Here is a 27,846-nt window from a genome sequence, read left to right on the forward strand (position 1 = left end):
TTTTTTTTTTTTTGCACACTGCTTTGTATTACTTCTGTATGAATTATACGTCTTTATACTGATTTGCTAATGGTAAAAAAAAAAATATATATATATCTTAATTTACTTACCATATTCTTCATTTTACAAGTAAGCAATTAATAGCCAACGCACACACAATAGTGGTGTCACAGAGCATTTATAAAGAACAACCAGAAGCTGTTTGCCTTCAGACTCTCTCTCTCTAATTGAAACTCCCTAAACCTCTATGAAGAGAGCGGGCAGGGAGGGAAGGAGAAGGGGGGAGAACAGTCATTCCTCTGACTCATCTCATTAACTCAACCTTTTTATAATTAGTTCAAATTGTTTGGAATTATAAAAAATAAAAAAAAGACAAGAACAACATATAAAAATACAATTTAATGCTAATTCCAATAATACAGTATATACATACATGAGCTCCATCAGGGTTTAATGGGGGTATTCCAGCATATTGTTCAGATATTGACTATAAATTAATATACAGAAAGCTCAGGAATAGGATTGTCTTCATTTCAGAACTTCACATGTTGTATTAATAACTACAGTATATAGTAAAATATAATATCCATATCAATATATATATATATATATATATATATATATATATATATATATATATATATATATATATATATTATATACCTACCATCAGGATGGGCTGCTATGTGGACAGACTCTACTATGGTGTCAGATCATTGAATAATATCTTAAATTGGCTCCTCCTCTTCTCGCTCCCTCCGGCTGCACTCCAGGGGGATTGGTTCTGTGCTGTATGGGGCCCCGTGATTTCTAACAGCAGTACCGTCACTAGGATAGTGAACTTTTGCATGACAGGTCCTCTTTAACAGGCTACCATTCAGTTATATATATCGGAGATGCATCACATCCCGTATTAATAAATTCCCAATCTATAGAAAGAATCAGTTCTTCTTCTTCTTCTATTATAATAGTTTTTAATCTTAAATACAGAATTTACACTAAATACAGAGAACGCAGGTTCCGCCCCCATTACATCACCGTGCTCCGCCTCCTCCGGCACCGTGGATCGGGGGTCGGTATTTATTTATTGGTCCCCAGAATGTCGGCCAGCATTTTGGTGGCGTGTTGGGACTGTCCAGAGGCGTACTCCTCCAGGCTCCGCCCCATCACTCGGTGTAAGTTATTGGTAAGTTTGGTGATGACTTCCTTGAAGTTACCGTTTCGGCCGGGCAGCACTCCGTTCCCGGTTATATTGCTCAGGAAGAACCACAAAACGGGCAAAACGTGGCGCTCCACGGCCTGCGGTTTCCGGGGGTAGACAGAGGATACAAGACCTGGGGGGGCAATGGAGAAATGTTGAGGGGTTCATTATAGAAATAATAATAATAATGCGGTGAGAACCCGCCACATAATACAGTATTCGCCTTCAGGGGCGTCTTGTAAATGCCATCAGACGTGGCCTAAAATTTTTGTTAGAGCAACAGCACTATGTGCCTCACCTTGTAGGCTATGAAAGTACCAGTGTTAGTCTTCAAATCAGTCCCAGCCCCCGCTGAACCCCCTGAATTCTAGATGAAGAATTCTGCCCAGGAAGAGATTAAGCTCCACCCAGTGGCATAACCAACAGCCAGAGTGGCCCATGTGGCACCTGGGGTAAAAGGGGGCCCCGTAATTTGTAGTTATGCCCCTAGTCGCCCTTCTGCCGATGCTAAGCAGTGCCCTCAGAGCCCTGGACCAGGAGTAGAAGGGGCCTCATAATTCATAGTTACACACCGCAGGCCCCACCCCTGCTGATGTTAAGCAGTGTCTCAAAGATCCCTGAAGTAGAAGGGGCCTTCATAATTTCTAGTTAAACCCCTGCTGATGCTGAGCAGTCCTACCAGAGCCCGGGATTAGGCGAGGCCCCATACTTCATAGTTATATACCCTTGGCTCCACCCCTGCTGATGTTAAGCAGTGCCCCTAGATCCTTGGAGTAGGAGAGAGTCCCATTATTTGTAATTACATCCCCTGGCCCCACCCCTGCTGATGCTAAGCAGTGCCCCCCCGAGCCATGGAGAAGAAGGTGGCTCCCTAATTTGTGGTTATACCCCTGCTGATGCTAAGCAGTGCCCCCCAGAGCCATGGAGTAGAAGGGGGCTCCCTAATTTGTGGTTACACCCCTGCTGATGCTAAGCAGTGCCCCCCAGAGCCATGGAGTAGAAGGAGGCTCCATAATTTGTGGTTACACCCCTGCTGATGCTAAGCAGTGCCCCCAAAGCCCTGGAGTAGAAGGAGGCTCCATAATTTGTGGTTACACCCCTGCTGATGCTAAGCAGTGCCCCCCAGAGCCATGGAGTAGAAGGGGGCTCCCTAATTTGTGGTTACACCCCTGCTGATGCTAAGCAGTGCCTCCCAGAGCCGTGAAGTAGAAGGGGGCTCCATAATTTGTGGTTACACCCCTGCTGATGCTAAGCAGTGCCCCCCAGAGCCATGGAGTAGAAGGGGGCTCCCTAATTTGTGGTTACACCCTTGCTGATGCTAAGAAGTGCCCCCGAAGCCGTGGAGTAGGAGGCTCCATAATTTGTGGTTACACCCCTGCTGATGCTAAGCAGTGCCCCTCAGATCCCTTTAGAAAAAGAAGCCCCAGAATTCATAGTTGCACCCCTGGCTCCACCAGTGCCCTCAGATCTTTGGATTATTTGTAATTACACCTCTGGCCCCATCCTTACTGATGTTAGGCAGTGCCCCCAGAGCCCTGGACTAGAAGGGGGCTCTATAATTTGTAGTTACACCCCTGCTGATGGTAAGCAGTGTCCCCTGAGCCCGGCATAGAAGGGGCCCCATTATTCCTTGGTTCACCCCTGCTGATGCTAGGCAGTGCCCCACAGAGCCCTGGAGTAGAAGGAGCCCCATAATTCATAGTTACACCCCTGGCCCCACCCCTGCTGATGTTAACTGTTGCCCCCCAGAGCCTCTACTGCCCATTGAAGTGCTGGTATATGACAGTTTAGTGATGGGCGGGGTTTAGCACTGCAGGGGGTGGGGCTTAAAGTGTATGTCTAACCAAAACTTAGAGAAGGAAATCCTGATCAGCTTTTTTCTGTGGCGTGTGCCCGCTGGGGAGATTCACGGCCTATTTGGAAGCCGTTGCTCTACCACCCTCTGAAAAGGGATCCACCATGGATTTTACTCTGAGTCTTCTTGGTGAGCTAAGACTGGCTGTGGATCTTGTTGAGTCAGCAAATTGCAACACTGTACACACAGACTGGGTCATAGGAGGTTTGTCTTCTACACAAAGCGACATTTGAGGCAGAACAGCCGAGGAGCCGTGTGCCGACCGACACAAAGACTTACAGGAACCAGATGGTTGTGTTCTTCCCCTATAAACATGTTGGGGAGGTCAGGCTCCCCATAAATAAAGTATACTATGTGCGTTTGTATCGTGTGATTGTGTCATATGATTGTATTGTTTGTTTGTATCATGTATTTGTATTTTGTGTTTGTATCATATGATTGTATTGTATGTTTGTATTGTATGATGGTGTTGTTTGTTTGTATTGTATGATGGTGTTGTGTGTTTGTATTGTATGATGGTGTTGTATGTTTGTATTGTATGATGGTGTTGAGTGTTTGTATTGTATGATGGTGTTGTATGTTTGTATTGTATGATGGTGTTGTGTGTTTGTATTGTATGATGGTGTTGTGTGTTTGTATTGTATGATGGTGTTGTGTGTTTGTATTGTATGATGGTGTTGTGTGTTTGTATTGTATGGTGGTGTTGTGTGTTTGTATTGTATGATGGTGTTGTGTGTTTGTATTGTATGATGGTGTTGTGTGTTTGTATTGTATGATGGTGTTGTGTGTTTGTATTGTATGGTGGTGTTGTGTGTTTGTATTGTATGATGGTGTTGAGTGTTTGTATTGTATGATGGTGTTGTATGTTTGTATTGTATGATGGTGTTGTGTGTTTGTATTGTATGATGGTGTTGTGTGTTTGTATTGTATGATGGTGTTGTGTGTTTGTATTGTATGATGGTGTTGTGTGTTTGTATTGTATGATGGTGTTGTGTGTTTGTATTGTATGATGGTGTTGTGTGTTTGTATTGTATGATGGTGTTGTGTGTTTGTATTGTATGATGGTGTTGTGTGTTTGTATTGTATGATGGTGTTGTGTGTTTGTATTGTATGATGGTGTTGTATGTTTGTATTGTATGATGGTGTTGTGTGTTTGTATTGTATGGTGGTGTTGTGTGTTTGTATTGTATGGTGGTGTTGTGTGTTTGTATTGTATGATGGTGTTGTGTGTTTGTATTGTATGATGGTGTTGTATGTTTGTATTGTATGATGGTGTTGTATGTTTGTATTGTATGATGGTGTTGTATGTTTGTATTGTATGATGGTGTTGTATGTTTGTATTGTATGATGGTGTTGTATGTTTGTATTGTATGATGGTGTTGTGTGTTTGTATTGTATGATGGTGTTGTATGTTTGTATTGTACGATGGTGTTGTGTGTTTGTATTGTACGATGGTGTTGTGTGTTTGTATTGTATGATGGTGTTGTATGTTTGTATTGTATGATGGTGTTGTGTGTTTGTATTGTATGATGGTGTTGTATGTTTGTATTGTATGATGGTGTTGTATGTTTGTATTGTATGATGGTGTTGTGTGTTTGTATTGTATGATGGTGTTGTGTGTTTGTATTGTATGATGGTGTTGTGTGTTTGTATTGTATGATGGTGTTGTGTGTTTGTATTGTATGATGGTGTTGTGTGTTTGTATTGTATGATGGTGTTGTGTGTTTGTATTGTATGATGGTGTTGTATGTTTGTATTGTATGATGGTGTTGTGTGTTTGTATTGTATTATGGTGTTGTGTGTTTGTATTGTATGATGGTGTTGTATGTTTGTATTGTATGATGGTGTTGTGTGTTTGTATTGTATAATGGTGTTGTGTGTTTGTTTTGCATTAAAATGAAAACTTGCGATCCATAAATGACTAAGTGTGATAATTCTTTGGAATACTGCGCGGTACTGGAGAAGATCTGGATAGAGTGGAGAAAAGTCGGAACCTCTGGCAGGTTTTTATTGTTGGCTGTGTCTCCATTGCAGAAGTTTCCCTTCACTTCCTGTCCTGATTAGAGGCGTCACAGGAAGTGAGGAGAAATCACTAGACATGTGCAGAATGAAAAAAATTGTTTTGTTAAATAATTGAATCTAGTTAAATTTGCTAAAATTCGCTTCACTCATTTTCGGAATTTGTTTAGTTTATTGACTTTTCGATTTAAATTTTCCGAATTCTGTTGAATTGAATTCAATTTGGTTGAATTTGGAAAATTTGAATCGGCATTCGAATTTATTCTATTCTAAATTTGAAAGACTGTATTATCTTTCTTTCTATTTTATTCTATTATATTCTTTTCTATTCAAAATTCAAATTTCGGAAGGTGATTATAGTCTATTTGTTTTTTTTTTATTATTCTATTATTCTGATGCTATTCTATTGTTTTTTCTATTCTATTCTTTTCTAATCTGTTCTATTCTTTTTTTTTTTCTCTATTTTATTCTTTCTTGTTTTCAAATAAAAATTTTTATTAATTTTCTATTTGAATTTCGGCTGAATTTTGTTTCATTATTTCGGATCAGTTTAAATTTGTTTCTCTTGTAATTTGGAAATTCGGGTTCATCAAATAATGAAAAACGTGTCCGATTCGGAACGCAGCGATCTTCACGTCTCTGGAAGTCGCCCTGACAGAGACGGACAACCAAAACTCTGACAAAGGTTCTTACTTTTCCCTTTCTTGCTATAAAATGAAGGAACATGGAACTCTAAAGCCACGGCATCTCCCATGTCTCCATCCTCATTGGTTCCCCTTTAATCTTTCCAGTCAATCTACTTCCTGCGTTGAGGCGAGTTACCTGACAATCGTTCGGTCACGTCACTCATGGCGCGGCCGCTGAGGAAGCGGATGCGGCTGGCGAATGGTTGCAGAAGCCACAGATTGTCTGTAATGTAAAAATGATGGTCAATAAAGATTTCCTGTTTGTAGGGAAAGCTGAGAGTTCACGCTTTTCTCTCCTTTCTTTGCCGCTAATCTGCAGTCATGTGACCGACATTCCAAAAATTGCGTCTCTCCCCGCCCCCGACTACATCACGCTGTCTGACAGCAGAAGAAGAGTTCAAGTCTAACGCAACCTTCTCCATTCTAACGCACAAATGCATGCGTCCCAATGCAGGCCGCAGTGGTCGGCAAGGAAAGGCTTTGTTGGACTTGCTTTGCCTGCAATCCAAATTCCCCTCAATTGGAGCCACTGCATGCGAAGAAATGCAACGCAAAATCCAAACGCAGCCTCTGAACTGTCATCTAAATGCAGCCCCCCCCCCCCCCCCCGCCCTGAGCAGGAACATCGATTTAGAATTAGAGTTACTAGGCTGTAGTCAGCCAGAGCTAGATTGATAGTTCGTCGTTCTTGGAACTCTCTGGTATTCGTTTGCTTCTGCCTGCTGCTGGGTAGTGCCCCAGAGAATGGTGTGGGGGGCGGCACTAATCATGGAGTGTGGGAGGATGTAGATGGCTGACTGGACCTCTTAGGCCCGCTGCCTGGGTAGAGTGACCATTTGTTTGGATAGAGGCCAAGGATTGGGACTTGGTGAGGTAAGTGAGGGGTGAAAGCACCATGGAAGAACTCAACTTCAATCCGGGTATCTGAGAAACTGGACAGACGCTTTGCCCCTGACTGCAGTGTGGTGGTCTCTCCCCTAGGAGGCGGTCACTGAACTATTTAGTATCTAATTTCACAGAATGTTGGGTTGGCTTAAAGGTTCTCAATCTGTGAAGGCTGTAAGTACTTTTTGCCACTCTCCTGGTGACAGCCAAGTCCATGGGTGTCCTATGCCCCAGCCCTCTCCTTCGGCAGTATTGGGTGAAATCCAATAAACTCCTTATTTGGTCTAAAAACTGACCATCTGTTCACACCGCTTCACTCCTACTGAGGACTAGACCTTGGCGTGAATGCTAACCTGCCCCGCACCTGAGGTTCCTAATATAACTTTGGGGGTCATGAGGTAGCAACATACACTACTCCATTAAGGACTAGTCCTGGGGGTGAAAAGCTGGTCTGATGTTCTTCACTTATCTTTGGAGGTCATGGAATTGCTGCATACACTACTCCATTGAGAACTAGATCTGTGGGTGAAATACTGGCCTGACCTGCATTTGAGGTTCCTCATATGTCTTTGGGGTCATGGGGTGGCAACACACACACTACTCCATTGAGGACTAGTCGTGGGGGTAAAAAGCTGGTCTGATGTTCTTCACTTATCTTTGGAGGTCATGGAATTGCTACATACACTACTTCATTGAGGACTAGGCCTGGGGGTGAAATACTGGCCTGACCTGCATTTGAGGTTCCTCATATGTCTTTGGGGGTTATGGTGCTGCAACATACACTACTCCACTGAAGACTAAACCTAGGAGGTGAAATGCTAGCCTGAGGTTCCTTATATGTCTTTGGGGGTCATGGGGTTGCAACATATAATACTATATTGAGAACTAAATGTAGAGGTGAAATGCCAAGTCCATGGGTGTCCTATGCCCCAGCCCTCTCCTTCGGGAGTATTGGGTGAAACGTAATGAACTCTTTATTTGGTCTAAAAACTGACCGTCTGTTCACACTGCTTCACTCCTGCTGAGGACTAGACCTTGGCGTGAATGCTAACCTGCCCCGCACCTGAGGTTCCTAATATACCTTTGGGGGTCATGGGGTAGCAACATACACTACTCCATTAAGGACTAGTCCTGGGGGTGAAAAGCTGGTCTGATGTTCTTCACTTATCTTTGGAGGTCATGGAATTGCTACATACACTACTCCATTGAGAACTAGTCATGGGGGTGAAATGCTGGTCTGAGGTTCTTCATATGTCTTTGGAGTTCATGGGGTAGCAACATACACTACTCCATTGAGTACTAGACCTAGGGTTGAAATGCTGGCCTGACCAGCATTTGAGGTTCCTCATATGTATTTGGGGGTCATGGGGTGGCAACACACACACACTACTCCATTGAGGACTAGACCTGGGGGTAAAAAGCTGGTCTGAGGTTCTTCACATATCTTTGGGGGTCATGGAATTGCTACATACACTACTTCATTGAGGACTAGGCCTGGGGGTGAAATACTGGCCTGCCCCGCATTTGAGGTTCCTCATATGTCTTTGGGGGTTATGGTGCTGCAACATACACTACTCCACTGAAGACTAAACCTAGGAGGTGAAATGCTAGCCTGAGGTTCCTCATATGTCTTTGGGGGTCATGGCGTTACAACATATACTACTCCATTGAGAACTAAATGCAGAGGTGAAATGTTGGCCTGAGGTTCCTCATATGCCCTTGGAGGTCAATGAGAATTTATTCATCCCAAAAAATGTGAGAAGAGTGTTTGCAAGAAAAGGAAAAAACCCCAATAAAGGTTACCGGCTATAACGCCAGGAATGATGAATATAGGATGGAGGTGGAAGGTCCTCCTAATGTGGAAGGAAGAGTACCGGATACAGTCAGCAATGATTTACCTATATTTTTCATGAGTGTGTCCAGGACGGTCACTGCGGCCGTGTAGATACCGGTGTGTTTGGAGTTCAGGTTGTCCGTGACGACAGTCACCATAGGGACTAACACATGGTGCAGACTGTCCTTCAGAATCGGGATCATGACCACCGCAGACTCCAGAGCGTACTGATTGACCTTCTTGTTGGCGTCCTGCATCCTCGGGTTAAAGGCATCAAATATCTGTGAATATAATAAAAATAAGATGTAATAAAATGACGGTTGTTGGCGAGGATCCTGTATAATATGAATTGGTTTCATGAAGTTATGTGAATTTGGAACAAAGTTCATTTACTAAACATTTCCACAGCCACCTATAATCTCCCAGCGATCAGCTTGTGACGTTCCTCCTACACACCTTCTATAGGAGTCTTCCATTATAGCGTCCCCATTACCCTTGGAAATTCACCTTCCCCATACTAGGGGTCTATTTGTCAAGGTTGTCTCTTAAAATTCCCAAGACTTTCACATAAGATTCACTCGTTTCTAATGGAATCCTATGTGGAAAATATTTGAACCTTGGGTGAAAGTTGTGAGAATCTTGGGTGAAAACATTAACCCTTTCAGCCTCCACACCCATATACCTCTTTTGGGTCAGAGCGGTTTTTAGCAGCTTCGTATAAATGGTAAAGGTACCTGTGTTGGTCTTCAAATCGGTCCCTGAAGAATCCCTTGGATCCTAGACCAGGACTTCTGCCCAAGAAGAGAATAAGCCCCACCCCCTGCTGAGGATAAGTACTTGCCCCAGAGGCTCTACTGCCCACTAAAGTGCTGGCATTTGACAAGGGGCAGGATTTGGCCTTCATGAGGGAAGGGCTTATGCCTCGTACACACGGTTGGATTTTCCGATGGGAAATGTTGGATGTGAGCTTGTTGGCTGAAAGTCGGACCATGTGTACGCTCCATCGGACATTTGTTGTCGGACTTTTTCTGCCAACAAATGTTGGCTAGCAGGTTCTCAAATTTTCCACCAACAAAACTTTGTTGTGGGAATTTCCGATCGTGTGCGCACAAGTCTGACGCACAAAAGTTCACGCACGCCCGGAATCAAGTATGAGCCGGAAGCGCCAGGTCTTGTAAAACTAGCGTCCGTAATGGAGAGATCACATGACTATAGAACTTCTTTTTTATCAGCTCGTCGTACGTCTTGTACGCCACTACGTTCGGAGTTGTTGGCCAACATTTGTGTGCCGTGTGCAGGGGCGGACTGACCATTCGGGCACTCGGGCTCTGCCCGAGGGCCCCATGCCACTAAGGGGCCCCATCAGGGTTGCCAGCCTCAATAAAACCAGGGACAGTATGTAAAAATCTGTGTTTTTTTTTAAAAAAATCCCAAGATTATAGCTGCCCCGCCTCTCCAATACCTTTTCAGGGTGTGTGTGTGTATTCTGTGTGTGTATATTGTGTGTCTGTGTGTATACTGTATGTGTGTGTATACTGTGTGGCCCCATAATCTATTGCCCGGAGGCCCCATAATCTTCTCCTATTGCCTGGGGGCCCCATGAGTTGTCAGTCCACCCCTGGCCGTGTGTATACAAGACAAGTTGGAGCCAACAGCCTTCCAACAATAATCCGCGGTTTTGTTGTGGGGAAGTGCGATGGTGTGGACGTTGCATTCGAGTATAACTCCAGCCAAATCTATTCTTTTTTATTTGGATAGATTAGGGAAAGGTTGGATTCCTCTGCCAAGTTTTCATTGCTGAGATTCTTAAATGGAGCGGCTTGGAGAAGATACGAAATGTCTTGAAGATTACAGAAGAAGAGCCGGATTGGAATGTGATTGGCCACTAGAGACAGGGACGTAACTATAGGGGGTGCAGCAGTTGCGACCGCAACTGGGCCATGTGATGCAGGGGGCCCATGCAACCCCCTCTACATATGGCCGGCAGCAGCATAGGCAGCTAGGGGTACCAGTGCACCATGCACACGGGTGGCTGGAGGTGGAGGGTGACTAGCAGAGCTCCATGCTTGACTATCGCACTGGCTGCTCTTTAGTTGTGAATTCCCCACATGACCTGTGTCCTCGGCCGGCTCCTCAGAGTACCCCTCTCCTGCTCCATGCATTGCCTCTCAGTCCGATGTCTGTTCTCCCCAGGCCAACATGGATGAGTGCGCAGCCTACAGCTTGGTCATGGTGAGTGAGAGGACCCCATCCCCCACACACCATTACTTACCCCCTCCATCTCCCCCAGGGGACAGAGGCCCCTTCTCACGTGGGGACAGGGACCCCCATCTCCCCTGGGGACAGGGACCCCTTCTCACCTGTGGGCAGTAACTTCATCTGCCCTGGAGAAAAGGACCTCATCTCTTCTGGGGTGGGGACCCAATCCTGCCTAGGGACAGTCCCCCAATAGGGCACCTAAAGGGGGGGCCCTTCATGGTTTCTTGCATCGGGGCCCTGAAGGTTCTAGTTACGCCACTGACTACAGACCTCATTGGTGGTCATGCTACAACAGATTCTTCAGCAAAGTGAATAGGAATGAGTAATTACACAACTATAGTCACAGGAAACAATTTTTCTTTTTTATAAAATAAAGGCTTATTGAGTAGGTAGGTTACAGAGCAGGGTGCTCCACAATAGCAGAGGTTATGGAGGTAAGTGTATACAGGATAACAAATGATCTACAATGTATAACAAGATGCCAATAATGTTTCTCCTGCAGAACTAAACTGATCAGAAGCCTCTTATCTCATTGATCGTTATTTCTAAATCGTTCTTTTTTTTCTGCTTCTCCACTTACTGGAGTGATGTTGGAGGTGACAAACCTCACGTTGTTCTTGCAGCGCTCCAGGAGAAGCGTCACTCCCTCCATTTTGCTTTGATATTCCTTAGCGGAGAGAAGTTTGCTGAGCTCCTTCAGTTGCTCCGTCACTTCCGCTGCCCGGACCGGCGGCCTTCCAGGGACCGGGGATTCCTGCGCTTCTGCTTCCACATCTGCAGGTCTGGTAATGCTACAGAAAAAAAAAATATGTTTTATTTATTCCAAACTGATCCTCAGGATCCAGAGAGAGGACAAGTTCTCATACGTCATAGCTGTCCATAGCTGTCTATGGCTGTCCATAGCTGTCCATGGCTGCCCATGGCTGTCCATAGCTGTCCATGGCTGTCCATGGCTGTCCATAGCTGTCCATGGCTGTCCATGGCTGTCCATGGCTGTCCATAGCTGTCCATGGCTGTCCATGGCTGTCCATGGCTGTCCATAGCTGTCCATGGCTGTCCATGGCTGTCCATGGCGTTCCCTCCGGGGACAATGCAGGCTGCACACCAAGGACCCCATTATAAAGATGGAGCAACTTTGCAGTGTCCAAGGGAATCTCCTCCCTGCTATACAGTGCCTTGCGAAAGTATTCGGCCCCCTTGAACTTTTCAACCTTTTGCCACATTTCAGGCTTCAAAACATAAAGATATAAAATTTTAATTTTTTGTGAAGAATCACCAACAAGTGGGACACAATTGTGAAGTGGAACGAAATCTTTTGGATTTTTGAAACTTTTTTAACTAATAAAAAAATGAAAAGTGGGGCGTGCAAAATGATTGGGCCCCCTTGCGTTAATACTTTGTAGAGCCGCCTTTTGCTGCGATTACAGCTGCAAGTCGCTTGGGGGATGTCTCTATCAGTTTTGCACATCGAGAGACTGAAATTCTTGCCCATTCTTCCTTGCAAAACAGCTGGAGCTCAGTGAGGTTGGATGGAGAGCGTTTGTGAACAGCAGTTTTCAGCTCTTTCCACAGATTCTCGATTGGATTCAGGTCTGGACTTTGACTTGGCCATTCTAACACCTGGATACGTTTATTTGTGAACCATTCCTTTGTAGATTTTGCTGTATGTTTGGGATCATTGTCTTGTTGGAAGATAAGTCTCCGTCCCAGTTTCAGGTCTTTTGCAGACTCCAACAGGTTTTCATCCAGAATGGTCCTGTATTTGGCTGCATCCATCTTCCCCTCAATTGTAACCATCTTCCCTGTCCCTGCTGAAGAAAAGCAGGCCCAAACCATGATGCTGCCACCACCATGTGTGACAGTGGGGATGGTGTGTTGAGGGTGATGAGCTGTGTTGCTTTTACGCCAAACATATCGTTTTGCATTGTGGGCAAAAAGTTGGATTTTGGTTTCATGTGACCAGAGCACCTTCTTCCACATGTTTGGTGTGTCTCCCAGGTGGCTTGTGGCAAACTTTAGACAAGACTTTTTATGGATATCTTTTGGAAATGTCTTTCTTCTTGCCACTCTTCCATAAAGGGCAGATTTGTGCAGTGTACGACTGATTGTTGTCCTATGGACAGACTCTCCCACCTCAGCTGTAGTCCTCTGCAGTTCATCCAGAGTGATCATGGGCCTTTTGGCTGCATCTCTGATCAGTCTTCTCCTTGTCTGAGCTGAAAGTTTAGAGGGACGGCCAGGTCTTGGTAGATTTGCAGTGGTCTGATACTCCTTCCATTTCAAAATGATCGCTTGCACAGTGCTCCTTGGGATGTTTAAAGCTTGGGAAATCTTTTTGTATCCAAATCCAGCTTTAAACTTCTCCACAACAGTATTACGGACCTGCCTGGTGTGTTCCTTGGTCTTCATGATGCTCTCTGCGCTTTCAACAGAACCCTGAGACTATCACAGAGCAGGGGCATTTATACAGAGACTTGATTACACACAGGTGGATTCTATTTATCACCATCAGTCATTTAGGACAACATTAGATCATTCAGAGATCCTCGCTGAACTTCTGGAGTGAGTTTGCTGCACTGAAAGTAAAGGGGCCGAATAATTTTGCACGCACCACTTTTCAGTTTTTTATTTGCTAAAAAAGTTTAAAATATCCAATAGATTTCATTCCACTTCACAATTGTGTCCCACTTGTTGGTGATTCTTCACAAAAAATTAAAATGTTATATCTTTATGTTTGAAGCCTGAAATGTGGCAAAAGGTTGAAAAGTTCAAGGGGGCCGAATACTTTCGCAAGGCACTGTATATATATATATATATATATATATACACACAGACACACACACACTTTACCTTTCCTCTGGTTGCTGGACATCCTGGGCCATCACGGCGGCGCTATTCTTCTGAGGAGGACGCTGGCTTCTAGCGGACGGGATCTCGGAGACGCTGTCACTCAGCTCCTGGAATAATCATCATATCATGTATTATAAAGTTTGTGTAAAACAAGGATCTCCAAACTGCGGCCCGTGGGCCGGATGTGGGCACTATCCCTCCCAATGATACCAGAGATGGGAAACAAATTCTCTCACTGACACCAATGATTATTTTACTCCCGCTGACCACCAAGCCTGTGCCATTGATTACTCCCTCCGATGCCGGGGCATTTTCTATACCCATTGGCCACAGTCCGGCCCCCTTCACATTTGAAGGGCAGTAAGCTGGCACTTTGTTTTTAGAACATTTGGAGACCCCTGGTGTAAAACCTGAAATATGAGGCATATGAGGCACATCACACAGCTCACATACTTTCTGCTTCACAGTGGCGATGAGGTCGCGGAGCTCATGTGACAGGATCAAACGTTCCATCTGCACCTCAAACTTGGGATGAGCCATGACCAGGCTGAACATCCGACGTCCGTAAAACCTGCAATACGGGTGATCATTATTACAATGTGTGGAATACACTCAGGACTGTAGGTGGGGGAGGTGGTCACTTAAATCCTCCCTCCGCCCCCCCCCCCCCTTCAGTCTTGCACAGTTGTAGCGGCTCTTCTCATGGACTGGAATGTCTTACTCTGATGTCACTGCACACTGTCAGCTTCTCACAATGGGCATTAGAAGCTGCAGAAAGTCAGATAAACCCTGCCTCATTTCCTAAGAGGAGGACATCCAGTGTCCCTGGCCCCGCACCCTTTGAATTTTCTTTGGATTCGGGGGGGCGGTCTGCAGGGGGAGGAGGGGAGGTACATGGGGGAATCAGATGTGGTCAGCACAGGGAGGGGGGTCAGTATGGTGGGATGGTGGGAGGACAATTACAGAACGATGCACTGTGTCTGTGTCTCTCCCTCCAGCAGCTAAAAGCTGGCAGGAGGGAGAGGAGAGAAAACAGCTTTCTGCTGCTGGAGGGAGAGACACAGACACAGTGCATCGTTCTGTACTTGTCCTTCTAGCCCTCCGTGCCAATTCTCTGGGCCCTCCTGTGTTCCTGGGCCCCCTACAGGAGGCCTGGTGGTACCCCTTATCGGCGGCCCTGATGGCATGTGTGAGTTGCCCTGGGCAGAGGAAAAGGGGCCCCTCCAAGGAAGGGAGCTATAAAATAATCCCATAATAAGTCAAAGTCCATCAAATGGCATGGCTGGGAGGGTGACCTCTGTATGAAAGTACCTGGTGTCCTGCTGTCCATCCTGAACCAGTCTGACGAGGGTGCGGAGGAAGGTGTCTGTACTTTCTCTGGTTCCACACAGAAGTTTCTGGGCCCCCAGGAGCTCCATCACCCTGAGCAGATGTTTGGCCGTACATTTCCTCACTGCGCTGTTTCGGTGACTGTGGAGGAGAACGGCACAAATTACAACCTCAGGAGACCACAATGGGCATCAACGTCTCCTTATACCTCTATGGTGCCCCAAGAGATGGCAACATTTAATGGGCACAGCTTTGCCAGTGTGCCCGGGCTCCTCATGTAAATGGCTCTTTTGGAACGCCAATCCCCCCCCAGGCTCTCAGCATCCTTATACTGCAATGCTAGAGTTACACCTCCAAGTGGACCTATTTTGTTCACATTAAAAGATACCGACAGGGACAACATGTGCAAAAAAAAGGCTTGTTTTACCACTTATTGGCTTCTCAAGAAACAAGCTGCCAGAAAGGTAAGTATATGTAGGCAAGGCCACTTAGAAATCATGGGGCCCCATATATCCTTCCTGATGAGGCCCCCCAACCTCGCCTACAAAGGGGTGTAGCAGAACAGCAGCACTGACTTTATCCACCTACGCCCCAGAAATGAAAAAAAAAAAAGTCCCTCTTCTGCTTCCACCTCCTGGGCCCCTCTATTGATGGTAATTGAAGCCCTGGTAAGGGAGCAGAAGCGGGGATGTGATCTAGTAAAATCTATTTGTTCACTTAGGAACAATAAATGTGTCGATCGATATTCCTTCTTTGTTCTCCTTTCAGCAGCCTCTTATCATACGGATCAGCTTGTAATGCCGCATTTTCAGGGTCCAGTGTTTTGCGGGAGCGTGCGCTGGTCAGCGCCTCATAGAGCAGCTGGGGGGGTTAGCGGGTGAGCCAGGCTCCTCCCACCTGCCCCCGCCCCCCTCGCCATCTCCCGGGTGTGCCGCAGTGTGGATTTCTATCAGCAAAAAAATAAAAAAATAAAAGAGAAAAATTCTATATATTGAAATGCAGTTTGTTTAATGGAAGTGATGTAGAATCTCTCAGTAGTCGTGTAATAAAATAATTATCTCTCGTGTCACCGTTTCTAGATGTGTGTTTTATTTTCATGTGCGGGGACACCGTGTCCTGTAAGTGGCCAGAAACAGATCCTCGTCCGATCGACACCGACGGGCTCTGATTATGGACACTCCATAATTCAGAAAAATTAGGGGTGCTGAAACCGAAAATGCAGGATGCACTTAGTGGAAAACCGAAAACCTTTATTTTTATATACAATTGTATTATATTTGACTTATTAAATTGAGGATATTAATTAATATGAGGTTATTGTTGCCCATTATTGGCACCTTTTTACTGCAAGAAAAGCTCAGGAAAAATGCAGTCTGCAGTCTCTGACCGTCTCTTGTATCGTGTCCTCTCTGACCGTCTCTTGTATCGTGTCCTCTCTGACCGTCTCTTGTATCGTGTCCTCAGTCTATTGACCGTCTCTTGCATCGTGTCCTCAGTCTATTGACCGTCTCTTGTATCGTGTCCTCTCTGACCGTCTCTTGTATCGTGTCCTCTCTGACCGTCTCTTGCATCGTGTTCTCAGTCTATTGACCGTCTCTTGCATCGTGTCCTCAGTCTATTGACCGTCTCTTGCATCGTGTCCTCAGTCTATTGACCGTCTCGTACATCGTGTCCTCAGTCTATTGACCGTCTCTTGCATCGTGTCCTCAGTCTATTGACCGTCTCTTGCATTGTGTCCTCAGTCTATTGACCGTCTCTTGCATCGTGTCCTCAGTCTATTGACCATCTCTTGCATCGTGTCCTCAGTCTATTGATCGTCTCTTGCATCGTGTCCTCTCTGACCGTCTCTTGCATCGTGTCCTCAGTCTCTGTCTCTTGCATCGTGTCCTCAGTCTCTGACCGTCTCTTGCATCGTGTCCTCAGTCTCTGTCTCTTGCATCGTGTCCTCAGTCTCTGACCGTCTCTTGCATTGTGTCCTCAGTCTCTGTCTCTTGCATCGTGTCCTCAGTCTCTGTCTCTTGCATCGTGTCCTCAGTCTCTGACCGTCTCTTGCATCGTGTCCTCAGTCTCTGTCTCTTGCATCGTGTCCTCAGTCTCTGACCGTCTCTTGCATCGTGTCCTCAGTCTCTGACCATCTCTTGCATTGTGTCCTCAGTCTCTGTCTCTTGCATCGTGTCCTCAGTCTCTGTCTCTTGCATCGTGTCCTCAGTCTCTGACCGTCTCTTGCATCGTGTCCTCAGTCTCTGTCTCTTGCATCGTGTCCTCAGTCTCTGTCTCTTGCATCGTGTCCTCAGTCTCTGACCGTCTCTTGCATCGTGTCCTCAGTCTCTGTCTCTTGCATCGTGTCCTCAGTCTCTGACCGTCTCTTGCATCGTGTCCTCAGTCTATTGACTTTCTCTTGCATCGTGTCTGCAGCCTTACTTAAATATCAGCGCCCATCAGAGGCAGCTTACCAGTGTCTGGGTCGTTTAGAGCGGCGATTTCCCGCTGTGTCATGGAGCTGGATTTGAATTTCTCGGGCCGGGAGGCCGCAGTAACGAAGTCCCACCTCCTGTGATGGACGTCACACTGTTTACATTTCCCGCCACTGGATGTGTGTGCCGTCTATTGACACTTTGGGCCCAATCTGGAGATTTTCACTTAGGGGTGTACTGACTTTTGTTGCCAGCAGTTTAGACATGAATGGCTGTGTGTTGAGTTATTTTGAGGGGACAGGAAATTTACACTGTTATACAAGCTGTACACTCACTACTTTACATTGTAGACAAGTGTCATTTCTTCAGTGTTGTCACATGAAAAGAGAGAAGAAATGTCACTGAGGGGGTGTACTTACTTTTGTCACATACTGCATATACTGTACACTCACCGGCCACTTTATTATTTCCTCCTTGCTAGTAGCAGGTCGGACCCCCTTTATTAGATTCCCTATTGGTAGCAATTTTCACCCGTGACCTCAATGTTGGGGGTTATAAGTCCACAGATGGATGTCTGTATTGCTAGGACCCCCCACTCAGGTCACCAACCAATACCCCCCCCCCACAGAAATCCGGAGCACGGAACCCCACACATCATGGGGGGACTGACACCAATTATTCCCATCACCATGACGATGATAAACAATCACTGATCAAATTCTATGATGAAATATTGGAAATCAATCTACCTTGTTATTTACTTAACCACTTGCTTACTGGGCACTTAAACCCCCCTCCTGCCCAGACCAATTTTCAGCGCTGATGCACTTTGAATGACAATTACGCGGTCATACAACACTGTACCCAAATGAAATTTTTATCATTTTTTTCCCACAAATAGATATTTCTTTTGGTGGTATTTAATTACAGCTGGGAGTTTTATTTTTTGCTAAACAAACAAAAAAAGATGCAAAAAAAAAAAAAAAATCATGTTTAATAGTTTGTTATAAAATTTTGCAAACAGGTAATTTTTCTCATTCATTGAAGTGCGCTGAAGAGGCGGCACTAGTGGGCACTGATAGGCATAGTTAAGGCGGCACCGATGGGCACAGATAAGGCGGCACCGATGGGCACAGATAAGGCGGCACCGATGGGCACAGATAAGGCGGCACCGATGGGCACAGATAAGATGGCACGGATGGGTGGCACTAAGGGGCACTGATAGGTACCACTGATAGATGAGACTGATGGGCACTGATAGGTGGCACTGATGGGCAGCCCTGCTGAGCACTGATGGGCACTGGTAGATGACACTGATGGGCACGGATATGTGGCCCTGGGGTGCAGCACCTTTGTTGAGGCAGGTTGTGGGCACTGCTGGGTGGCACTGTGGGCACTGCTGGGTGGCACTGTGGGCACTGCAGGGTGGCACTGAGGGGGGCACTTATTTTTTTATTATGTTCAGTGATGAGGGGGCAGGTGGGCACTGGCAGGGCAGGCCGTGATCGGGACTAATGTCCCGATCACGGCCGCCGGTGATCGGCTCTTTTTTTTTCTCCTCGCGCTGTCAGCGCGAGGAGGAATAATAGCCGATTACCGTCTCCGTTATATCACATGATCAGCTGTCATTGGCTGACAGCTGATCACGTGATAAGGGGTCGGGATCGACCCCTTGCTCGGATCAGTGATCAGGCGAGTCTCATAGACTCGCCGATCATAGAGCGTGCCGCGCGCGCCCCTCGTGCACGGGACGACGTCAATAGACGTAGACCCGGCAATGGAGATCCGCGCTGTAGCCGTCATTCGGCTATAGCACGGGTCTTAAGTGGTTAAAAATACCCCCCCCCCCCCAACATTGAGGTTACTGGTAGAAATTATAACCCCCAACATTGAGGTTACAACCCCCAACATTGAGGTTACTGGTAGAAATTATAACCCCCAACATTGGGGTCACTGGCAGCAATTACAACCCTCAACATTGGGGTCACAAAGTAATTCTAACCACCAATTTTGGGGTCACTGGTAGCAATTATAACCCCCAACATTCGGGTCACTGGCACCAATAATTACCAACAACATTGGGGTCACTGGTAGCAATTATAACCCCCAACATTGGGGTCACTGGCAGCAATTATAACCCCCAAAATTGGGTTCACTGGCAGCAATTACAACCCCCAACATTGGGGTCACTGTCAGCAATAATAACCCCCAACATTGGGGTCACTGTCAGCAATAATAACCCCCAACATTGGGGTCACTGACAGCAATTGTAACCTCCAACATTGGGGTCGCTGACAGATATTATAACACCCCACATTGGGGTCACTGGCAGCAATTTTAACCCCCAACATTGGGGTCACTAGTGGCAATTATAACCCCCAACATTGGGATCACTGGCAGCAATTATAACCCCCAACATTGGGGTCTCTGGAAGAAATTATAATCCCCAACAGTGGGGTCAGTGGTAGCAATTTTATCTCACAACATTGAGGCCACTGGCAGCAATTATAACCCCCAACATTTGGGTCCCTGGTAGTAATTATAACCCCCAACATTGGGGTCCCTGGTAGTAATTATAACCCCCAACATTCGGGTCACTGGCACCAATAATTACCAACAACATTGGGGTCACTGGCAGCAATTATAACCCCCAACATTGGGGTCACTGGCAGCAATTAAAACTCCAACATTGGGGGCACTGGTAACAATTATAACCCCCAACATTGGGGTCACTCTCAGCAATTATAACTCCAAAATTGGGGTCACTGGAACCAAAGGGTCTGGTATGGATATTTAGGGGGACCCCCACGTCAATTTTTTTTTTTAATTTGACACGGGGTTCATCCATGTCAGACCTGAAGGGCCTGGTAATTGAATTTAGGGGAACCCCTGCGCTTTTTTTTTTTTTATCAATGAATGAATGAATTGTCGGCTAATACAGAGAACACTCATTGAATGTTCTCTGTATTACGGGGAGCCGACAATATAGCCGCAAGTGATTTTAAAAGACTTTTTTTCCTGCACAAATGACACTTTGTGCAGGGACAGTTCTAAGCACGGGAAACATGCGCCCCTTCACAGGCATACTATAGACACCCCCCAGGCACGAAATTTAAAGGAATATTACACTTTTATTGTTTCACTTTAATCATTATTAAAATCACTGCTCCTGAAAAAACAGCCGTTTTTAAAACTTTTTTTTGCATTGATCCATGTCCCCTGGGGCAGGACCCGGGTCCCCAAACACTTTTTATGACAGTAATTTGCATATAAGCTTTTAAAATTAGCACTTTAGATTGTGAACGTTGGAGTCCCATAGACTTTAATAGGGTTCTAAAGTTCACACGAAGTTTAGGTCTGTTCGCAGGTTCTGGTGCGAACCGAACAGGGGGGTGTTCAGCTCATCCCTATTCACAAGCTCCCCCCTGTGTAGTTCTGGGCGGATCCCTCACTTTTTCTCATGACCATCCTCACCCCATGAAGGTGAAATCTTCCATGGAGCTCCAGATTGAGGGCGATTGATGGTTATTTTGTATTTCTTCCATTCGTGAATAATCGATCCAACAGTTGTCTTCTTCATCTCACCAAGCTTCTTGCTGATGGTCTTGTAGCCCATTCCAGCCTTGTGCAGGTCCCCAATCTTCTCCCCGACGTCCTCTGACAGCTCTTTGGTCTTCCCCATGATGGTGAGGATTGGAGGGAAGGGATTCTGTGGACAGGCGTCTTCTATACACATAACGAGTTGTCGTTAGGAGAACCTTCTTACATTGACAGGACTAATCTGTGTACCACATGAGCACCTAGTGGAGCCAGTCTGTGGGGGGAGGGTTATTGTTGGTTGGTAGGTGTTTTTTCCCCCACTGTATATAGTACATAGCCGGCCTTTCTTCAGCAAAGTTGTGAAGAAGAGCCTAGAAAATACCTGAAAGGTAGCCGAGTGCTCCACCTACTGGCTGACACTGAGAATACACAACAATCACACCTACCTGCAAGAAATCTATTCTAAGGTGTGTAATAAAATCCATACAAACCCACGACATTCACTTCATTCCTTTACATTTTATCCCATCGCTAATCTGCACTCCACATATAATTCCAGTCTCTGGGGAGAATCTTGGCCATTATGTTGGCCGGGAATCGAACCCGGGTCGTCTGCTTGGAAAGCAGCTGTGCTCACCACTGCACCACCAACACAAAAAGTTGCATGTTTTTGTTGTGTGGGGGGAAACCGGAGTACCCGGGGAAAACCCACGCAAGCACAGGGAGAACATGCAAACTCCATGCAGATGGTGTCCTGGTCAGGTCTTGAACCGAGGACCCCAGTGCTGCAAGGCTCACCGCTAAGCCTCTGTGCTGCCCCATCTTAATGTGGAACTTCACCTAAAAAGGGAAGTTCCCCTCCTCCTCCTCCCTCGCTCCTCCTCCGCATCTTCAACCTGAACCCTGAAGGGGCGGGGACAGGACACCTCACCTGGGAATGGAAGGCTTGCTCCTAATAGATGGTGGAGACAGTCCACTGACAATACTGCTTTATATTTGTTGTGTCTTCCCCTTCACACAGCACAACTTCAACAACATTCGAAAAATTTCTACTCACCTGTAAAGGGGGAACTCCATGCAAACAAAATGACCTCCAAAATCTATACCAGACCCCCATCCGTGCACCCAGCCTGGCAGGCCAGGAAAGAGGGGGTGAGCATGCACCTCCCCCAACAGGGGCGGGCTGGGCCAGCGGACTTATCTAACACCCTCCCCCCCACCAGCGAACTTATCTAACACCCTCCCCCCACCAGCGGACTTATCTAACTCCCTCCCCCCCACCAGCCTACTTATCTAACACCCTACTCCCCAGTGGACTTATCTAACACCCTCCCCCCCACCAGCGGACTTATCTAACACCCTCCCCCCCACCAGCCTACTTATGTAACACCCCCCCACCAGCGAACTTATCTAACTCCCTCCCCCCCTCCAGCGGGCTTATCTAACACCCTCCCCCCCACCAGCGGACTTATCTAACACCCTCCCCCCCACCAGCGGACTTATCTAACTCCCTCCCCCCCACCAGCCTACTTATCTAACACCCCCCCCACCAGCGAAGTTATCTAACTCCCTCCCCCCCTCCAGCGGGCTTATCTAACACCCTCCCCCCCACCAGCGGACTTATCTAACACCCTCCCCCCCACCAGCGGACTTATCTAACACCATCCCCCCACCAGCCTACTTATCTAACACCCTCCCCCCCACCAGCGGACTTATCTAACACCCTCCCCCCCACCAGCGGACTGATCTAACACCCTCCTCCCCACCAGCGGACTTATCTAACACCTTCCCCCCCACCAGCGGACTTATCTAACACCCTCCCCCCCACCAGCGGACTGATCTAACACCCTCCCCCCCACCAGCGGACTTATCTAACACCCTCCCCCCCACCAGCAGACTTATCTAACACCCTCCCCCCCACCAGTGCACTTTCCCAACCAATCACCCCCTCCGGCATGCACGGCCAGCAGCACAGACACACAGCCACCTCCTAGACCCCCCGGTCAGTGGTGCGGACTGATCTGGGAGGACACCCGCCTGCTGCATGCCTGCCACTTACCCCATCTTAGTGGTGGGTCAGGCAGCAGGTGAATTGCAGCACGATACATATAGGGGGTGGAGAGGAGAGAGGGGGCGGGGCCCTGGTGCCCCTAATGGGCCTGCATTGCATTTTGGTTCTTCTGCTTTGAATGGAGCCCTCAGTGAGCTGATTCGGTGGTTCAATGGGCCACTTGACTGGACTAGCTCTGTGGAAAGAGAAAAAGAAGAGATATTACAGAATGTTACACACGACTATGGCCTTCCATCTACATTAAAGACGTCCCTCAGTTTTCTAGTACTGATCAGTTTATGCCAATTCCCCAAATGTCCATTTATATAAGGTGGTCTTCTCCACAGAAGCAGCTGGCCAGATACTTGGCGGAGGTTTTGGTGTTGGGTAGAGGAACCCTCTCTATATGTTTAGCTAGTGCCATGAGCCAAGTCATCTTAGGTACTGGAGGAGAACAAATGCCATAGAGGAGAACATTACTTTACTGGGATCCCTGAGGGAAGTTAGAGGAACACTTAATGGGATGTCCCAACTGGGCTGACCAACCACTGCCAAGCAAGCCGGAAAACCTTTCCTAATCCCTATACTTCCCCCTGGACAAAGCACCCCCCTCCCCCACCTTCCTCATAACACTAGGAAAGGAACATTCATCAAAGATCTGCAACTTTGGAAAATTCCATATGAACTGAGATTTGGTCCCCTCTAAAATGTCCTCCAGATACCAAAGGGTTTTGTTCTCCCTCCTCTAATCCACAACTGCCCCCGTGTATGGGAGATCGTACTTCATAGACAGGGGACTTTATCCTAGATAACTATGTAACTACAGGAAAGGATACTTACTATTATGGTCCGGCCATATTCCCGATAATCGGGATGGATCTCAGAAAGTTTATGAATAGTCCAGCATTGTGAGTCTGTTGTGTGGTTGTGTCAGGCCGGGATGAAGTTGGGTATGCATCCTCAGTGACCATAGCTTCTTCACTCCTGTAAGAGAAATTGGAAGGTAAATCATTTGCTACTAAAGTTATGAGATGTTGTAAAATGTCATTAGAAGGACTGGGAGAGATCATTTGTGAGCTTGGACTGATGTGCCGGGCCAAGAAGGAAGCAAGCATGGCCGCTGCCTTGGTGCTGTATTGGAGTCTTGCCTCCCCCTTTCCTCTGCCACCTTCTGGCCAGAAAATAAGGAACCCTCCATGGACATGGCTGAATATTGCCCATGCGGGGGTCTAGTCTGTGTTTCCAGGGAAAAAGAGATAGCTCCTCATACGGCTAGAAGGAACATGACAATGTAGCCATTTTATCCTTAAACTAGGCTTCTTGGCCGTATACAACTTAACTAAAAAACATGTACAATGAATCCCCAGGACATAATAACACTGTTTGTACTCGGCACTCCTAACCCCACACCCAAATATACACCTAGGGGAATACATTAGTATCTGGATCTTCAGCATAATCTGCAATGCCATTAATGGCTGGATGGAAGGACATTATATGGTCCTACTGCATAGGTGGCAGACCTGGCTCTCTTGTTATTTCTTCATAAAGTGAGCTGCTGGTAGTTACATATTTCACCACTAATCATCATCATCTAACCAAGAGGCTCTTCTCACTTTTCCCCACCAGACGTTTTCTCTTCCAGTGACTGGAATTCGTATCATGGGCTCATGGGACTTGTCATCTCCAGTCATTAGTGATTGGCCTCGTCCAATAATCCAGAACATCAAATGATCATCTGGATCCCAAATCAGTTTCGAGAAATCGGGAAACCAACTGAATGATAATTGCAGTTTGGTTACCATGGACACCAACACTTTACATAATTCATTTACCATTAGGGGAATCTTAGATGAGCTTTGTGCAAAGAATACAATATAACCTTTCCATTAAGAGTAGCAAAAATCCCTCCCATGACCCTGTTTTTCCAATTTTACTATCACTACAGATTATCCTCCAGATCTAAAGATCAGTGCCCCATCATTGGTGATGTCACATTGTACAAAGGAAATTCCAATGAAGAAACTTACGTGTTGATTGGAGATCTGCTGCTTGTATGGAATTCCCCATCATCGAGGTGTATCATTATGTCGATGGGTTCTGATGGTGGGACAGCGGGGATCTCACTCTCAATCCAAAACTAAAGAGAAAAAAAAGTCATATTCGTTATCATAGAAGCTCCAGGATGACATAAAACAGATCTATCATATAACATCCTTCAGTTCAAAGCAGGTGAAGCAATAGATGATTTCTGATTGGTTGGTAGAAGTTTCTGCATTTCTCCCATTGCTTGACTGATTAAGCTGAAGAGGAAATAGTTTGATCCAGGGAATTGCGACAACTGCCTGTGTGAGGTCACCGAGGAATCCGTCTGTCTTTATGAGACAAAACTGCCCCCCGATCCCTGACCGCAGTTTTTTTTTTGCCTTCCTCTGGAACAAACTGTTACTGTTTTTGGTCCACTTGCCAACCAGCCGCCGTCATTATACTGCGGCAGGTCGGCACGATCCCGCGAGCCGTCGTCACTGTACGTCGGCTCCTTTAAACGGGATAGCAGGCATGCGCGTGCCCGCTGCATTGCAGGGGGGTGCCAATGCTCAAAACCGGCAGACGCGATGACAGCATGCGATCATGGGCACGAGAGGCAGAACAGGGATGTGTGTGTGTAAAGGGAAGATATTTGCCAGCACACCAGGGAACGACATAAATAGCATCCAAACGGGTAAAACACACAAATCCCTGTTCTGTGAGGAGAGGAGAGGAGAGGCAGATCGTGAGTCCTAATAGCTAGGAACCACGATCTGTCATCTACTATAGTCTGTCCCCTCCCCCCACAGTTAGAACACACACTAGGGAACACAGTTAACCCCTTGATTGCCCCCTAGTGTTAACCCCTTCCCTGCCAGTGACATTTACATAGTAATCAGTGCGTTTTTATAGCACTGATCGCTGTATAATTGTCAATGGTTTCAAAAATGTGTCAAAAGTGTCCGATGTGTCGTAATGTCGCAGTCCCGATAAAAATGGCAGATCGCCGCCATAACCGGTAAAAAAAAAAAGAGCAATAATAAAAATGCTATAAATCTATCCCCTATTTTACAGACGTGATAACTTTCCTATATTTCACTCGGATATATTGTCTTTAGGTACGGAGCCTCCCTGCCGCTCATTCCTCCACTATCCAACAATGAAGGAAGGATCACCTTCTATATAGTCCATTCATTGCCTTCCTGTATGGTTATATCTGCTCTAGATCTAATCTATCTGATCATTGGAGGAGCTCTGCCTACTGATCACTTCTATGGATTTCCATATGAGGGACATGAGAAGGTCCCCCAACAATCTCTGTTGCCTATATCTGGGCGTGTCTATAACATACGGATATTTTATACCCAACCAGCATAATATCCTCCTACTGATGTGTAATCCTCCATGAAGGCAATGTCCCCCCTTCACTTTATATATTCTATATGCAAGAACATGTACTTACCTGTCTGTCTCTGCCTTCATCAGGGCCGACTTCCCATTGATCCCCGTATCTTTGATTGTCCATCGCGGCTTTTCTTGCCCGCACTTTCTCTAGGAGTTCTCTTTTCCTTCCTGTTGTCAGCTGCTTTCCTTCTTTCTCCCAGTATGCCTTCAGTGCATGGGCTTTCTGGAAAAGTCTTCTCTCCTCTTTCTTCAGCTGCAGGTCTGTCTGCTCCTCCACCTTACCCTCCTCCATCTGGGCTTTTCTTGCCCGAACTTTCTGCAGAAGCTCTCGTTTTCTTTCTGTTGTCAGCTGCTTTCCTTCCTTCTCCCAGTATGCCTTCAGTGTATAGGCTTTCTGGAAAAGTCTTCTCTCCTCTTTCTTCAGCTGCAGGCCTGTCTGCTCCTCCACCTTACTCTCCTCCATCTGGGCTTTTCTTGCCCGAACTTTCTGCAGAAGCTCTCGTTTTCTTTCTGTTGTCAGCTGCTTTCCTTCTTTCTCCCAGTATGCCTTCAGTGTATAGGCTTTCTGGAAAAGTCTTCTCTCCTCTTTCTTCAGCTGCAGGTCTGTCTGCTCCTCCACCTTACTCTCCTCCATCTGGGCTTTTCTTGCCCGAACTTTCTGCAGAAGCTCTCGTTTTCTTTCTGTTGTCAGCTGCTTTCCTTCTTTCTCCCAGTATGCCTTCAGTGTATAGGCTTTCTGGAAAAGTCTTCTCTCCTCTTTCTTCAGCTGCAGGTCTGTCTGCTCCTCCACCTTACTCTCCTCTATCTGGGCTTTTCTTGCCCGAACTTTCTGCAGAAGCTCTCTTTTTCTTTCTGCTGTAAGCATCTTTCTTTCCTTCTCCCAGTATGCCTTCAGTGTATAGGCTTTCTGGAAAAGTCTTCTCTCCTCTGCTTTCTTCAGCTCCCCGCCTGTCTGCTCCTCCACCTTACCCTCCTCATATTTCTTCTCCTCCATCTCGGCTTCTCCTCTGGAGAGTGCCTTCAGAGCGCGGAATTTCTTCCATTCATCCTCCGCCATTCTCTTAATTTCCGCCACCATGTCTTTAGCTCTGTTTAGAAACTCTCTCCTCTCGTTCACTTGTCTTTCGGTCACCCTTATAAAATCCCAATCCTCCTCCACTCTTCTCCATTCGTCTAATTCCGACATCATATTTTTAGTTTTGTAATACATCACTCAATCACTTTGAACCTATAAAAAGAAAAAAGAAAGGGTAAGTAGACGTTCAGATTGTAAAGCAAAACTTCACTCCAAAACATTTTCTTTTAGATTTGTATGGAGTTGGGGGCGGGGCTCAAACTTTTCTGAGGTTTTCCTTGTTTTCTGTGACCTGCCTGGGAAAGTTTCCCGCACTTCCTGTCCTCTCAGAAGGAAAAGAAGTGAGGGAAAGTCTACCAACCACATCACAGATGCCAGTAATTATCACCAACTGAGGTTCCATCCCCCCCCCCCCGA

General features: G+C 46.4%; 1 protein-coding gene and 1 non-coding gene across 2 annotated transcripts; both read right to left on the reverse strand.

Moving 5' to 3' along the window:
• Positions 1 to 1,080: 1,080 nt before the first annotated feature.
• Positions 1,081 to 26,475, reverse strand: LOC143973704 (TOG array regulator of axonemal microtubules protein 2-like). Its single transcript, XM_077474555.1, has 9 exons — positions 26,413 to 26,475; positions 24,953 to 25,062; positions 14,901 to 15,059; positions 14,043 to 14,160; positions 13,590 to 13,696; positions 11,320 to 11,530; positions 8,545 to 8,761; positions 5,898 to 5,984; positions 1,081 to 1,334 (listed from the first exon to the last, which is right to left on the reverse strand). The coding sequence occupies exons 1-9, from the start codon at positions 26,473 to 26,475 to the stop codon at positions 1,081 to 1,083; spliced, it is 1,326 nt and encodes a 441-aa protein (XP_077330681.1).
• TRNAG-UCC (transfer RNA glycine (anticodon UCC)) lies at positions 21,455 to 21,526 on the reverse strand. Its single transcript has one exon. It is a non-coding gene; the product is annotated as a tRNA-Gly (tRNA).
• Positions 26,476 to 27,846: the final 1,371 nt, after the last annotated feature.

This window comes from Lithobates pipiens, unplaced genomic scaffold, assembly GCF_037356315.1.
Source record: "Lithobates pipiens isolate NorthernLeopardFrog02 unplaced genomic scaffold, aLitPip1_a1.2 Scaffold_93, whole genome shotgun sequence".
NCBI lineage: Eukaryota > Metazoa > Chordata > Amphibia > Anura > Ranidae > Lithobates > Lithobates pipiens.

What these genes read in the sequence shown, in the direction of transcription:
- LOC143973704 (XM_077474555.1), bottom strand. Translation starts at nt 26,475, where the DNA reads ATGGACAATCAAAGATACGGGGATCAATGGGAAGTCGGCCCTGATGAA. An exon ending in ATGAAGGCAGAGACAGACAG is followed by an intron (nt 25,063 to 26,412) that starts GTAAGTACATGT and finishes TTTTCTCTTTAG; the next exon opens with TTTTGGATTGAGAGTGAGAT. An exon ending in GTCCAGCAACCAGAGGAAAG is followed by an intron (nt 11,531 to 13,589) that starts GTAAAGTGTGTG and finishes TTTTTTCTGTAG; the next exon opens with CATTACCAGACCTGCAGATG.